Source organism: Molothrus aeneus, chromosome 1 (assembly GCF_037042795.1).
Source record: "Molothrus aeneus isolate 106 chromosome 1, BPBGC_Maene_1.0, whole genome shotgun sequence".
NCBI classification, from domain to species: Eukaryota; Metazoa; Chordata; class Aves; order Passeriformes; family Icteridae; genus Molothrus; species Molothrus aeneus.
Genome location: NC_089646.1, coordinates 139,340,741 through 139,356,883, shown reverse-complemented (window position 1 = coordinate 139,356,883; position 16,143 = coordinate 139,340,741). Strand labels below are relative to the sequence as shown.

The window sequence follows — 16,143 nt, the reverse complement described above, 5'->3', positions numbered from 1 at the left end:
TCTGCCTATGGTCTCTGTACTTTTTAATATTTCCTCTAATCTTATAAAACAGTGTGGGTGGTGAGCATGATTCTTCAGTTGCCACTATGGAAGAAGTCAAGAGGAATGGAGATACTGCCATGAAACTTCAGAGCTTGCACAGTCACACCTACATTAAGCAAAACAAAAGATCTGTCTTCTCAGGAAAGGTTACTCAGTGAAAGAAGATTAAAAAAAAATCAAAACAAAACAAAACTCACAAAAACTCCACAGCCTGCTGTCTCATAAGCTAAAGCTGTGATGCTAAAGTTGTAGATGGTTTACATGAATCTTTTAATCTTTTCTAAGAAAAAAAAAGTATACTTTCACTGCAGTTTTGCTTTTCTGGCAGCAGAGTTTGTTGCTTTTAAAATGTTGCAATCCTCCTGGTGTTAAATAAAAATATTAAAGTAGAATATTGGACAAAAGTCAATTTATTATTGCCTTGTGTGTCCTTTGGTCAGTTCATTACTTTGAGACCATTAGCAAAGAGCAGTGCAGACACTTCCATAATTCTGTGCACCACATCAGCCTTTGCTGTACATTTATGGAGTCTTTCCAGGAAAGGCTTTGTCATCGTGCCATCTGCTGAGTGGGCCATGGGATTTAACTGCCAGGGCTGATAGATGTATTCCATACACATTGCAAGTAAGGCACGCGTGGGATTTCCCCACAGAGGAACGCCAGTGACTCATGGTTTCTACCTGATGACTCTTCAGCTGTTCTTCAGTGATGAGATCTGCCAGGAGGTGTATTTGGCTTGGGGAAAATCAAGCACTGAAACTGCCATGCAAACCAGCCTGTGTGTTTTCTAAAGTGATGTATATGGAGGCTGCTAGTTTAAGAGCAATTGGTGTAATTTTTTTTTTTTTTTCAGGGAGACAAGGAACTCAGCTGCAAGATAATCCAAATAGAAAACAGGAAAAAGGAATATCTCCACTCAATAATATGTGGAGGATTTTGACTCTTAGACCTATAAATTCTTCATGGGATAGTTTAACTGGGTTTACTTTGTTTCTAATTTGATGTGATGTAATTACTTCTGGTAAAAATCCTATCATTTGAATCTATTTTATCAACACTCTTTGCTAATTTATAGGGTGTAACATGTGGTAAAGTGATTGTGGCTGGTTTATCTTCTTGATGACATCAAACATACAATTCTGTGTGTCTCTAAATGTAATCCCCCAGTTAAATAAGATGTTATAATAAGACATTGCCTACATATAGGCCGAAGTTAAATAAGACAAGAACATCTTCAGGCTTCTTTTACTGTGTCAGTTGAACCCTAATACTTAAGAGAATTATACAGACAGAGACTTATAGAATAGTTGTGATTAGAAGAAACTTTGAAGATCATCTAGTTTCATCTTCTCTGTCTAGCTTATGTACTTGATTTTATAAAATGTTGTCCAGTTTTCACATGCTACCAACTCAAGAGCAAAATAAGAACATGGGTGATGGATATAGACAGAGGTACACTATAGTCACAACAGTAAAATTATGGAAAAAAAAAGTCAGTCTGCCATGGTTTGGTTTTGTCTCCTTTTTTTGTTTGTTTTTTCTTTTTCTTTTTCTTTTTCTAACTTTTCTCTACTTTTTCTTTCTCTTTCCCTCTTTTACTATTAAATAAAAATATATCAAATTTTGGCATCAATATTTATTCTCATTCGGTTTTTATCTTGATTTTTTAGGAATGTTTTGTATCTTCAAAGTTTTCCATCTTATTCACAGAGACTTCATTTTCTTTGCTCTTCTGTGTTTAAACTGGTTTTTAACAGATGGCTGCCACCTTTGTTAACCTTCAGTCAACTGGGACCTCCCCCGTTAGACAGGACGGCTGGCAAATTGTTGAAAGTGGCTCACTGAGCACTTCAGCTCAGTACCAGCTCTCTGGGTACTCTCTCAGTACCAGCACCTCTGGGTGAATTTCATTCAGCCCCACAGCCTTGTGTGTGTCTAAGTGGTGCAGCAGATCAGTGATCATTTCCCCTTGGATTATGGGGGCTTCATTCTGCTCTCCATCTCTATCTTCCAGGTCAGGAAGCCAGGTACTTCAAGAATAGGTAGTCTTACTGTAAGAGACTGAGTCAAAGATGACATCAAATACCACAGCATTTTCCTCAGCTTTTGTTACTGGGTTTCCCTGTACATCTCATAAAGCATAGAGATTCTCCTTAGCTCTCTTTTTCTTGTTAATTTATTTACAGAAATATTTTTTTAATTTTTGAAATATTAATCAGATTAAAGTCTAATTCTTTGGCCTTTCTAATTTTCTCCCTTCATAGTCTTATGACATCTTTCCATTCCTGCTCAGTTGCCTTTCCTAGGGCTCTTCACAGGAAATGGTCAAACAAAGTAGATAGCAATTTAAATGCCTTTAGCCCTTAATTTACTCTCTTTTCCTTACCACACTGCTCCACTTTTCAAGGTGGAAAGAGAGGGGCACATTTACAGATTAAGAAGTAACTTTAAAAGGCATTGCAAGGAGACAGCTATCAATTGTCATATTAATAATGAAATGTGAATGAGAAAGAATAAACAGAGCTCATCTAATCCAGTATAAAAGATTTGTTTCCTCATTTCTAGTAAACAAACTGTGTGAGTGCACTCAGCAACATTTTCCCTGATTTCTTCTCTACCTGAATGCCCTACCATTCCCCTGTGACTTCTACTGAAACATCAAAACAAATAGTTGGAAGGATCATTTGGAAGTGACCTAGACTAACACATATGAACTAGGGCCAGTTAAACCAAGCTGCTTATGGATGTGCCTATTTGATTTCTGAATTATATCCAGAGATGGAAAGAGATTCTGCAACCTCTGTGGGCAGCCTTTAAGTGTATTTGATCACTGCTGTAGTAAATATATTGCCCTAAAAAATGGATTGCCTTTTTTAAATAAAAATTGATTATATTTGTAGTGTATGAGAGAGGTGTATAATGTCATTTATCTTAACTTCAGTAAGTCTTTAGAGTGACCCAAAATACTCCTGTATCTGAGTTAAAATTATGGTTTGAATAGGTGGATAACTATCTGAATAAAAAAAATTATTTAAGAGGTCAGGATCAAAGGAGAGTGTTTGCCCTAACCATGGGGTCTGGTGTTGTTCCTTGTAGGTCCATTCAGGAATCTGTCCTGTTTAAGATCCATATCAGTGATCCAGAGGAGCTAACAGACTGAATTCTCAGCAAATATGCGAATGACAATGTATGAGTGAAAGAGCAGCCAGTATACTGTGCTGCCATCCAAAAGGACCTGATACACAATTACAAGAACTTTATGACATTCTACAAGAACAAAGAGGATACCTTGCACCTGGAAAATACATTCCTCTGGCTACAGTACAAGCTGGAGCTAGCAGCAGGGGAAGTTCTGAAAAACCTCAGGCAGTTGCAGCAAGCAGCAAGCTGGTTGTGAGACATCGCTGTGCCCCACAGCAGAAGGCCAAAGGAATCCTGGCCTGAGTTAATGGTAGGACAGGCAGTGGAAAGAGGGATTTCCTTTTTACTCAACATCTATTAGATTGCTAGATTGCTGCACCCAGTTTAGAGACTTCCAGTCCAAAAAAAGATGTTGATAAATTGGCTTGGCCACCAAGGAATTTTCAGGCTGCAAAATTTGTTTTGTGGGGCTTTAGAAACCTGAATTCATTTAGCCTACAAAAAAGAAAACTTTGCAGGGAGGACCTAATGCTAGTCATCCAAAAATCTGCAAAATGGCCTCAAGAAGACAGTCAAAATTTTTGCAGCAATACATGTCAGGAAGACAAGAAATAACAGCCAAAATTCATGAATGACTCCACCTTTACCAACAAATAAACTTTCCCCCAATGAGGACAGTTAGGAGGTAAAAAAGGTTAAAAGAAAAGTTGTGCAGTCTCCAATTACTGAGGTTTATAAGACCCAACTGGATGGTTACCTGAGAAACTGTAGATAAAGCTTTTGAGGTTCCTTCCCAATTACTCTATGATAATATGATCCTGTGATTCTATGATGGAGAATGAACTACTTCAATAGTCTGAAATTTTTTCCTACCCAATTGTAATATTCCTGGCTATTATAACCGCAGCTTTCCATTATTGCACAATAGTTAAAAAAAGTCTTAACTTGAAGTTTTTTAAATTGACTAGAAAGAAATACTGAGCTTTATATGTATGTTTTAGTTCTGAGAACTTACAATTTTATTTCTATAGCTAACATGGGTGATATAAGCTCATCTTCTCAAGAGAGACCATTTTCACAAAACCATTTTCTTCCTCTCCAGAATTTGTTGCTCTGTCCAAACACAAATATTTTACAAAAGAATTTTTTTTTAAATATGAAGCTACTAATTATTTCTGGTATACAGATTTCTGTAGATGTCTATTAATGTTATGGCAGTGGTTACAGTACCTTTTTCTATTATTTTAACATGAAACATTTGTTACTTCAGACATTGTATACTCTTATTACTGTCATGGATCAATATAATGCAAATATACTATAATTTTAAGCAATAAATGTTTTGTGAGGATCCTCCACTTGCAAAATTAACTTAGCCATGTAACTAAAAAAAATATGAGTATGTATAAAAATGTACATTTTGTGTATATATTAGTCTATATGCAATATATATAACCTATATATTTCATATGCTTCCTATGCTGTGTAGAGTAGTATACTAGTTATAAATGATATATTTATGTAGTGCATAATATATTGCATATGTTTTGTCTTTCCATTAAAAAGAATAAAGAAAATCTCACCACAGCTGGCTTGATTGCAAATTAGATGTGTGCATAGATATACCTGGTTTATTATTTATTTTATAGTATCTATATACTCAGTGTACACATAAATATATATCCAGCATATATAAATATATACCCATCAGTGTCTTCTGGATCCTTATATGAGATATTCACCCTAACTGGCTCCTCAACTATCAGCTTTTTATTTTCTTTAATTGTTTTTGTCACTTACATGATTCTCTGGATCCCATGGCTGTGGTGAGGATAGTTGCTTTTTCTCATGAATTTTACTTGTGCTATTTAATCTCTTTCTCAGAGAGAAATTGACAATTTATCTTAGCTCATTCACATGTGGTGCCAATTTCTTTACTGAAGAAAGCTCTGGAAAGCTCTGTACACTAGGCCAATTATACTAATTTTGCTTTTTACCAATGACAAAACCCACCATCATTTAATGTTAGATTATGGGTATGACTGATGGGGCACAACTAGCCTTTTTTAGATATGGTTAGAGATAATCTGTACAGAGAAGATATATAATTCTATACTTAGAAATGTGAACATGCAACTAAAGCATAAAATTCTGGGCACTAGTTAATGTGGTTTTTTCCTTAAAATGCACATTTAGCTCCTTTGTTGGAAGTTACCTTCTCTTCAGCCTGTTTTGCCACGAGGGCATTTTCTACAACTGTGTTCTCAATATACTTTAGACAAAATGTGTTTTGACCTGATCAGCTTAAGCTGGCTGCTTTAGCATGAATTGATATGCAGCAAAGTATGGAGCACTGAAAAATAATCACTGGATAATTACTGTGATATGTGTCTTCAACAACATTTTTTCATAAAATGATGGAACTTACATTTCAGAACTATTACTACACTTACTCCTAGTTCAGCAAATCAGGATATTATGTTGTCTTTGTTTCAGAAACAAGAAGATAATTAATGGGAACACAGCTACTTCACTGAAATATTTTTTTGTGTAATCAAAAGCTAATTTAATATAGGTTCTGCATAATATATGAATTTAAATTATTCAAAATTATTTTACTGAGCTATTAATTATTTCACTTATTTACTACATAAGGAAATTAAAGATGAATCAGTTTTCATTGTCCTAACATCGTCCTTTTTTTTAATTTTCCTAACTGTCACTTAAGACATCATTACATAGGTGATGAACAAAATGATCAGGCAATGGAGACCGTCTGAAACTAAGTGCAGAAATGACAGGCCTTCATTTGTTTAACATCTGGGATCACAAAAAGATTATGGAAAATAAATATACAGAACAGGAATCTTAAATCCTAATTTCATTCCTAAACCTTTTATCATGCTTGCCTCATGTGAACAATCTCCTCTTTAAGAATAGATTATTTTATAAAGCAAGATAGAAAAAGAGGTGAATATGTTTATTTGCTAACCAGTAATACAGTTTACCAGAAAGCCAACCTAGTGCATCTTTATTCATCATGTTGAACTAAACTTTTGGCAACCAAATCAAAATTAAATCCCAGAAACATATAGAAATGAAAGGAAAGTTAGGGATTTCAAGGGATGCTATGTAGATTTTCTGATGTACCATGAAAGGTTAGTAAGACTACAAGCAACTTGTGTAACAGGAGCTCTGGAACTTGGTGGCTGAATTTAACATTGCTTAAGTAGCCATCCAGACTCTTCATGTGCCTATATCAATCCCCATTGAAAATCTGTAATTATAAAATATTTTCATAAATTAATCTAAGACTGTGGAGCTTTAATATATTGCAGCAAATGATATAAGACATATTTTTCTCCAACTCTGATCATCCTATAAATAAAGATGCTGCAACACATATGGACTTAATGACTTGGCTACAGGCTCACTTTATTTTCCATTAGCTTTCCATAGGGAGCTATAAGATTTGTAGCCATTAAACCATTTCCTTGACAAGAACAGCTCGTTCTACTTTTGTCAAAGAATTCCTTCAGATTAAGATGTCTTCACATCAATGACAGTTCTGTTTTACAAACAAAAGTAAAATATGGGAATTTTAGCTCAATTTTATGATGCTTCTGAGAAATTTTACTAGAACTGCTGTTTTGGTGAGTGTAGTTGAAATTGTGTGGTTTCTGGATTCCTGTAACAAACCAGATCGTGATGAGATTTAATGGCACGTACTGGACAAGATGGGCCCTGACATGCAGATAATGTAGAACTAAAAGGGCTCAATGTTCTAGAATCTTAAAGAAAATTTTAAACCTCAGTCCATAATATTGCACAAGATGACTTAATCTTGAAAAGACTCACGGAGTTGCATGACAATTTCTATTCATGCACATTTTCTCTGTGTACTCACTCTGCTTGAATAAGGCAGCCAAAGTGGTATCTTTTATTTACCTACCTTCCCAAGACAACAAAAGACAGTGAGTAGACTGTGCTAACAACCTCCAATGAAGCATCCAAAACTTGGAATTCCATCTGTCAGAGTGAAAATTGACCACTCTGCTACTAGAAAATCAAACACTTCACACATAATTTGTAGGTCAAACATGTCAGGAACTACAGGAACAAAAACCCACCCCAAAAAGCAATCTCCCTCCCCACCGACCCTCCTCTCCCCCCCCCCAAAAAAAAAAAAAAAAAGAAAAATCCACAAATGAACAAACAGATCCAAAACAAAAGCAAACAAACCTACCAAGCCCCAAATTCACTCTATTATGCATTTTCTGTAACAATGAAGTCAGTATAACTCTTGAAAAGTACAAACTATGTATATTAGCTAAGCTAATTAACATAATTGTGGAACTAATTTGATATAAGTTTATTTACTTTTATATGTTGAAACATATAATGCATAAACAAAATTGAAGAGCTTAACTTCATATTCTCATTAGGCTACTGTGAAACAGGATTTTTTTGTTTTGCAGAGTGAACCAATTTGCTCTAGAACACCACCTCCTTCCCCTCAAAAACATAATCCTCATGCTTTTTAAACGGAATCCATGATTCTCTAATGTATTTAACAACACAATTTTCAGCAATTTCAATATGGACCTGAACTAGCATTTTTAGTTTATACAGAGCATCAAATTCTCAAATGAATTTTAGACTATTTCCCCATGCCCCCATTCTACAACTAGCATTTCAGATCAGGATTCACCATCCACTTTTCATGCTTTTAAGTAAAAGGGGTCATTAAAAGACAGTTCCAATATTATATTAATATAATTAACATCCCTCCTTCCAGTTCAAAGTCACTAAAAGAATCACTGGGGGTTTTTAATGCCAGAAAATATGGTATCCACTGGTACTGTCCTGAACATTTCTGAGAAAAGGCAGCAAAATAATATGGAAAGGCTGTCTACAATCTTGAGAAATGCTAAAGTTTTCTACATTACTTTTTTCTTTTAACTTTTTTTCTGTGCTTTCCAATGGGTTGACAAGGGTAGGTCTATTTTTCTGTAAAACTGCTTCTTCAAGTAGAACTGAAAATTAATTTTAGAAAATAAAGAGCTTCAAACATTGTGCTCATCAATTATTTTTGAAAGCAATCTGAATCTTACAACTTTACCTAAAATTTGCAGAAATATTCAGAAAAATTAATATGATTTTAAGACCCACAAGAATACCAAATTTGAATTCTTAATTTGGTTATTTTCTGATCTTCCCAACTTAACAAGTTTAAAGCTCATCTTCCAAAGAAGAGACGTGATTAAAAAAAGCAATTGTCCGGTTTTATTTTGTTTACATTGCACTGAAAATTTACATCATACTTTTACAAATCCTTTTTCATAAAAATATACTTCTTTACAAAAGTGTATGCATTAATATAAGAGGAGTAGCCAGTTGCAGAAGAAACATTTTAAACGATCTCAAATGTATTAACCTTAACATTAATGAATGAATAATAGTTATTGCAGTCATTTGAATAAACAAGAATAAATAACAACCAATGGTATAAAATATAAAACAGCATCCTTTTAGTAGAATACAGTTTGACAGAGTTGTATGAATATTCAAAACAAAGTGTTGTAAAATGATTTATAAGAAATTCATCAAACATTATAGAAATCCAAGCAGCAATCCTGGGTACAATGATTTTTGGTAGGCACTCTCTATTACGGTAATAAAAAGGTTATTTTCACAGAATTATTAATGTCTGAAAGGGACAATAACAGATAATTCACACTGGCTAACACACAGCATTTGAGAGTCATGCTATGAATGGAAGACAATGACCTACACCAAATAAATTACTGAGTTCCTGTTGAATAATTCTGATAGGAAATAACTGCAAAACTAAAAACTGCATTTCCTTAAAAGTGATTCTGGAATGTCTAAAACTCGTATTTGAGGGCTGTGGTATCTGAATTGTCCCTAAAATGAATGGATTGTCCCTAATAAAATCATGGCTTTATATATATATATAGATATATATATATATCAAATTTTTTTTCATTGCACTATGGTAATATATTCAATTTTAAATGAGCTGTAAGGATTTTCCTCCATAGAGTATGGAATAAATGGATAAAATAGATGTGAAAACACAGTATTTCCAAATTATAACTTCCTGTTGCCTTGTAGATAGGATCCAAAGTTCATTGGAGTCTCTTAGAATCCATCAATTTCAAAAGGATCACATCATGCTTTGTGCATACATTTTGTCAAAATGCTGAAGGAACAAAGAGGTGAGATATGGTGTAGTTTTAAGTAACATGGAGTGAAAAATGGCCTCCTATTTTTGATATAGGGATTTCGTTATTAATATTACTGTAAACTGCACTTTTTAATAGGAAATATTAAATTATGTTTTAACTTTTGAAAGAAATGTAAGATGGTCACTCCTGAACGCTCTTCAACATTAAAGGAACATAGTCACATACAAAACTCAATTCATATTAGGCTATTCACTGTAAAATTTTTCTAGATATATGATTGGCAAAATAAATAAAAAACATTATGATTTGTGGATATTGTTGATAGAAACAGAGAAAATAAGCTTGACTTGGAACATGAAAATGAAACAAGATGTAAAGCAGGGAAGAAAATTCATTTTATAAGGACATGAAATTTTAATTTTTTTCTGTGATACGAAAAGAGTAAGTTATACTTGCTGATTTCTAAATACTACATCCTGGACTCAGAAATTCAACTGTTCTGAAAAAAATAAAATTACTCAGAAATTCACCTGTTCTGAGAAAAAATAAAATGCTTAAAGGGCTGAAAAAGGAAAATAGATACAAACTCATGAGAAAGATGTAGCATATGACTGTTAAAGAGAAATCAGTGACCTATTGTCTCCTGTAAGTATAGCTCTTATTTTCTACCTATATCTTTTTTTTTTTTTTAACCCAGTCCCTCTATTATAGTTTTTATAAAGCACAGAATACTGATAGTGGATGCTCCTCCAATATATGCAAATATGTTTTATGTTTTAGAATAACCTCCTTTTTTAAAAAAGCAAATAAACTGTGAGTAGCACTCATGGAGTGCAGCAAAATTTTTTAAAACTCTCCGTGGCATACACAAAGAAGAATTCTGATCCAGTTTATGAAAAACAAAATCAAAACAAAATAACTGCAACCCAGACTTGCCTATCATCCTCAGGAAAAGGTGACCCACTAGATCCTGAAAAGTGTGCTTTAATTTTTTTTTTTCATTTCTTTTTTTCTTTTTTTTTTAAGCAGTGAACTGTGTGTGCACTGTGTTGTGTGTCAATTCCCAGACTTTGAAGACAAATCATTACCACATTATACCATTGTGCAAACAGTGTTCAAGTTGGGGTCAAATCGTACTGCTTTTCCTTCCACTGACTTTGCATTTGTGTCATACATGGGGTTTTCAAAAGCAGCTTGTCCATTATTATTTTCATGTACAGAGCATCCTGTGTACTGTGTTTTAGGTGCAGTCCTGTAGAAGAAAGACAGAACATTTGAAAACTGCAGTTTTCCTTAATATGGTTTAAGAATCAGAACAGAGTTTAGCTCCTAATTACAATTACAGGAGCTAAATATGACATCTTGATTTTTTTACATTATTTATGTTAAGAATTAGTACTGTCTTTATTGAAGTTTAAGGGCTTTATGATTCCTTGGAAATAGCGTTCAGTTAGAACTTAGTTAACAACCTTAGAAGAGGCTATCGGTTGTTATTGTATCCATTATACAAGTTGTTATCCTTTCCACTTGGATAATCAGATTATAAAGAGTACAACAAAATCTTGTAAAGACATAATAATTCCCCAGTCAGATGAGCTTTCTTTTTTCCCTTTGGAGACTCAGCAATTTTACCAAGAATAAGTTTATAGCTGAAATGCCATCTTTTTCACTAAATAGCTCAAATTACCAGAGTTCAAACCCTTAAAAGGTTTACTTTTTGCATACTATATTGTAAGTCATCAATATAAAAAGCCAAGACAATGCTTACAGCATACAGCTAATAGCAAATACATAAAAAATTACATGGACAATTTATCATATGCCGGAGCAGTTGAAAACAAGCAGTGCTAATTAAAAAGGGTTTAAACTAATGTTATCCTGTAACGTATATTACTAGTAGTACTGTCAGACTATCAGATGTAAATCACCATTTTAGCAGTTATTATGCAATGAATTGTCTCAGCATTAAAGGGATTAAGGTTTCTTTAGCCATCAAATGCTTTAAAGCTACAGGAAAAGTTTACTGCACCCAAATAATTAGTACTGGTCTAGGTAACATGAAAAAAAACTGATGAATTTAGACTGATGAAAATGAAAAGGCTGGTGGCTATTTAGTTGCATATGAACTAATGATTTCAGATGCAGAAAGATTCACAATGAAATCTCTTAATGTTAATAACATAATGTTTGCATATATAGTTGTATGCAAATAAGCTGGTCAGGCGTTAAGATAAATTACTCAGGATATGACTTGATTCTGTCACATGAAGAAAATAATAAAGGCAATTTATTCCTTTCCTCATGTGACAGAATCTTAGTCAAAAAATCTACCAATTATATTATTCAGCATATGCTAATAATTTACAGCATCCATTTTATCATGAAGAGATAAATTTATAAGATTTTAAATAAGTAGGAATGAAAGTACAGCACCGTATAATAAACTCATCTCTTAGTTATTATACCAGATATTAATAAACGTAGGAAGACCTGTCCACATGCATATTTTGCAAATCCTTTGTTGTTTTACAGAAAGCTTTATTTACACTAGCAAAAATTGAAGACAAAAAAAGCCACCAACACTTAGAGGAATTCTGTATATATAATTTGTACTTACCTTTGTTTATAAAGATAAAAGCCAAAACCAGCAAATATAAGGGCAAAGAAAGGCACAAGGATAGCAATGGCCACTGAACTACTATTTGTACCATGTGGTTGATTAGAAGAATTTGAACCCTCAGACATGTTAAGACCTAAAAAAAAAGAAGAAAAACAAGTAATATCGTATACATGTCTGTTATCAGCAGCACATACTACTCCATAATCTTTGGAATTCAAGAACATCTTGTTACTAGGTCATCATCATATGTTCTGCTGCATACATACAGCTGTATGCTGAGGCCACCTGGAATTTGAGTATATCCCATATTCTGATCAATATGTGGATGCCACATGTTGGCAGAACAGTACACCTACTCTGGTACAGTAAATATCTTACAGCATAATTCCGCATGGGATTCATCTTCTGTATGTGAGGAAAACACATTTCTTTACTGTGATATGAAAAGTCAAATTCATAATAATGCATATGTTAGATTGTCTATGTTACTGGTTTCATTTGTATATTTCATTAATTAATAAATACTACATATACAAAACCCAAACACACTATCAAGGAAAAGGTCAATCACCTAAAAAGACAAATTGAAAACTCATTACTTCCTTAGGTGCTGCTATTGATACACAGAGGGAAAGAGATAGGAACAATTTTGAATAGTTAAAGCCAGATATTGATTAGAAAATTAGAAACATGACCTCCTGCATGGCTGAAGAATACAGTATCTACATAGACAAGTTATACCTCTTTTAAATGTGAAGAAAAGTTATAACAATGACCCAGACATTAAAAAAAAAAAATCTTTACAGAAAAAGTGGGCATTGGAATGGGCTGGCCAAGAAGTGGGGGAGTCACAGACCCTGGAGGTATTTAAAGACAGATGGGTTGTGGCACTCAGTGTCATGGCTTAGTCGATAAGGTGATCTTAGGTCATAGGTTGGACTTGATGGTCTCCAAGGTCTTTTCCAAACTAGTTGATTCTGTGATCCTCTAATGCATCTTCAAAGTTAATTTTCAAGATTTTAACTGGATCATTTATGAATTGCTTAGATCATAATGTTTTCTGAATTTCTTGGCCATATAAGACAATATACAGAAATTTAAAAAAAAAACAACAAAGCACAAAAAAAGCCCCAAACAACCATCCATGGCTGAGACCTCAAACAACCAACAACAATGTGAGGAAAACTGTGTGAGAATAACAGTCAAAAAATTTTATTTCAGAGAAGCTAACTTTGAGTTTGTGTGCATGGAATAATTAAATGGCAAGCATGCTAAACAAAATCTGTTCAAAGACTGAATTTCTTTATAGTGATAGAATTGATTATATTAGCTACAATTAAATATTGTATAGAATTTGACTCTTAATCATCCTTTTCCTTGAAGTTATACACCAATGAAAATAACCTTCAATATATTACAGAAAAGAATCTCAAACATATCATCCAAAATCAAATGAAGAAATACAATTTTTGTAATAATCTACCAAAACAATTTATCAAGGAAGTCTTGCATTTAATTTTTCTTAGATGACTTTAAAATATTTTAAAGTTAATAAAAGGAAATAACTTATTATATTCATCTAAAGAAAATATTTCTTGATAAAGATATTTCTAAAAATTCTGGCAAAGTAATTTGCATAAGAAATTACAGTGACAAACAAGATCAGTATATTTTACTGTGAGAACTGTGAAAGATAAATTTGGCTTTATATTCCTTCTTTCCAGCACATTCAAGAATTAAATATTTTCCTGATTTTACTGAAAAAAAATAAGAAGGAACAATATTTTTTGGCTGAAAGAACATAATTTTTCATCCACATATAGCAATTTTACCTGGAGGTAAGAACTTTATCTCAACAGACATTATATTAGTAAAACCAAGTCCTCTTCTAAGGCACTCCCAACAGTATTTATCATTTAAAATTCAGAATAAACTAAATTCAAATTCTCATGTAAGGAGAAATATCACAGTTCTTAAGACAACATTAGGAAAGAAAATTAAATTATTTTCTTAAATAGCACAACAGAATGTTGATTCCTGAGCTTTGTTGCTAAAGCTCTCTTAGTATAGAAATAAGAAGTTAATTTTTATGAAATGAACACTTATCAAGTAAGAATTTTTTCTTTGTAAAAGTAATATAAGTATTTATCTGCAAATATTTACCAGTTTCCCTCTTCTAACAAATGTTTAGGTGAAATGGTGTTTCAGCACCATAAGCAAGAAACCAGTTTATCAAAGCATTCTACAATATGGGTTTTCTAGATAGCTGTTAAGATATGAAACTAAATGCATTTTACACATAATTGGTTATAATAATTGCTCAAAATATTACAAATGAATGTGAATACTAAGCAGTAGATTGCAAGTCACCTTACAATTCATTTGGAATTTATATCACTTAAATGACAATTTGAAGATATTAATATCTCAATATTCTATGAAATGTCAATTCTGCAACATCTTGCAGATACCCTCAAACTACTGGATATAAGACAATTGAATATGGAACAATGAACGAGCAAAGAATTAGAATTTTTTTAATACCTATTCTTTGAAGCCCAAATTGTCCATAATCTTTACCCTGGATGAATCCTTGAAAAACATATGTTGCTCCATCAGGTTCAGCAGAAACCTGTAAATAAAATTACTTTTAATTAAGTGGGGAAAACTTTGTTGCATGTATCTTTATGATAGGGAGCTATTCTATTCTATATACTAATATGCTTGACTGGTAGCTGTTATTCCCCATTATAAACACCCTATTTTTATAGGAAATTTATATAGAGTGTTCCAAAGAAAAGACAGGACTGTTATAGGCACAACTTAGGCAAGGTGGTTTATGGTCACATATGACACCTTATACTACATTTAACTGTACTTTTTAAAAAACAGTAAGACCTAAAGTTTTTGGTAGTTCAAGTGTCAGTATTATACTTTATAGTTTTCTGGTTTGTTTGGGAAGTTAATTGAAGAAGTTATATTGCATATAATTCTAAGGATGAGAGTATTGAGGTTTTAATACCTAGTTTTAAACTTTATAAAAAACCTCAAATTAATTGAAAGTAATTTTGATTTTTCTCAGTACCTGTCCCAAAGAGCACTTAATTATATGGCCATGGACCAGAAGAATATTGAATAAAGCTTTGGTACAAGGGCAAAATATGCTAGTATAAACTAAAAGTCTTGTGGAAGCAAGGGGATGGTTGTGATCCCATGATTATCTCTCTTATTACAGTAAGCACAGTCTAAAGTAGTGTACTGCATACAACTCAACAGATAATTGCTTCTAGGAATAATTATGTTTAAATTCAGTGTTTTCTAGGTAGGTTCCTTCAACCTGTTCCCTTAAGCTTCCCGTTCTCAAGACACAGTATGTCTTCAACAGTGACCTGAAGCTGTGTTTTCATACAACTCAACAGATAATTGCTTCTAGGAATAATTATGTTTAAATTCAGTGTTTTCTAGGTAGGTTCCTTCAACCTGTTCCCTTAAGCTTCCCGTTCTCAAGACACAGTATGTCTTCAACAGTGACCTGAAGCTGTGTTTTCACTGAAGACCAGGTGCTTTTTTAGGTGACTTTTTTTACTTTGGGCTAGAGCAGCCTCTTTGTGCTACTCCAAGACTCAAGGAAAAAAAAGGTCAAGTAGGAGCAGTATGTAAATAGCATATGGAATATAGGGAGTATACTGTCTAATTTTGTATATTTAGAAATCTGAAAGTAAATTCATTGCTTTTGCTACCTCAGGAGCATGTTCGTGAAGCCTTAAGTTATTACAAGACAAGGGAGTTAAGCCTTTTTACTAGTTCATTTCTTGCTTAATGAGTTTAGTTTAAGGTTTTCATTCTGAACCTTTGAAAAAAAAATTGTTCAACCAGTGCCACTTGTTATAAAAATAAAAATTTGTGTGTACAGTTCAATGTACACATGGCATGTGCAAACATAGTGGTGTCCCTCTAGTGCTTAACCAATAGCTGAAACATAAGAAAACAGACAAGCACTTTAAAAAATCAGATGGTGTAGTAAGGATATATGAGTGTTTATACTCATTCAAATAATTTTAGGCTCTTTGTTTTCTAAAAATTGTACTTTTGTCTCTATTTATTCTTGGAAGGCATTTCCTTTTTATG

General features: G+C 33.1%; 1 protein-coding gene across 1 annotated transcript in view; it reads right to left on the bottom strand.

The window, feature by feature from the left end:
• Nucleotides 1-8,446: 8,446 nt before the first annotated feature.
• The window catches only part of CSMD3 (CUB and Sushi multiple domains 3), a 597,171-nt gene continuing 589,474 nt past the window's right edge, over nucleotides 8,447-16,143 (bottom strand). The window contains exons 69-71 of the mRNA XM_066565891.1: nucleotides 14,560-14,647; nucleotides 12,013-12,148; nucleotides 8,447-10,647 (exon numbers count right to left, since the gene is read on the bottom strand). Coding sequence (XP_066421988.1) covers nucleotides 10,488-10,647; nucleotides 12,013-12,148; nucleotides 14,560-14,647 — 384 coding nt within the window. The 3' untranslated portion in view covers nucleotides 8,447-10,487. The remainder of the gene's footprint in view (nucleotides 10,648-12,012; nucleotides 12,149-14,559; nucleotides 14,648-16,143) is intronic.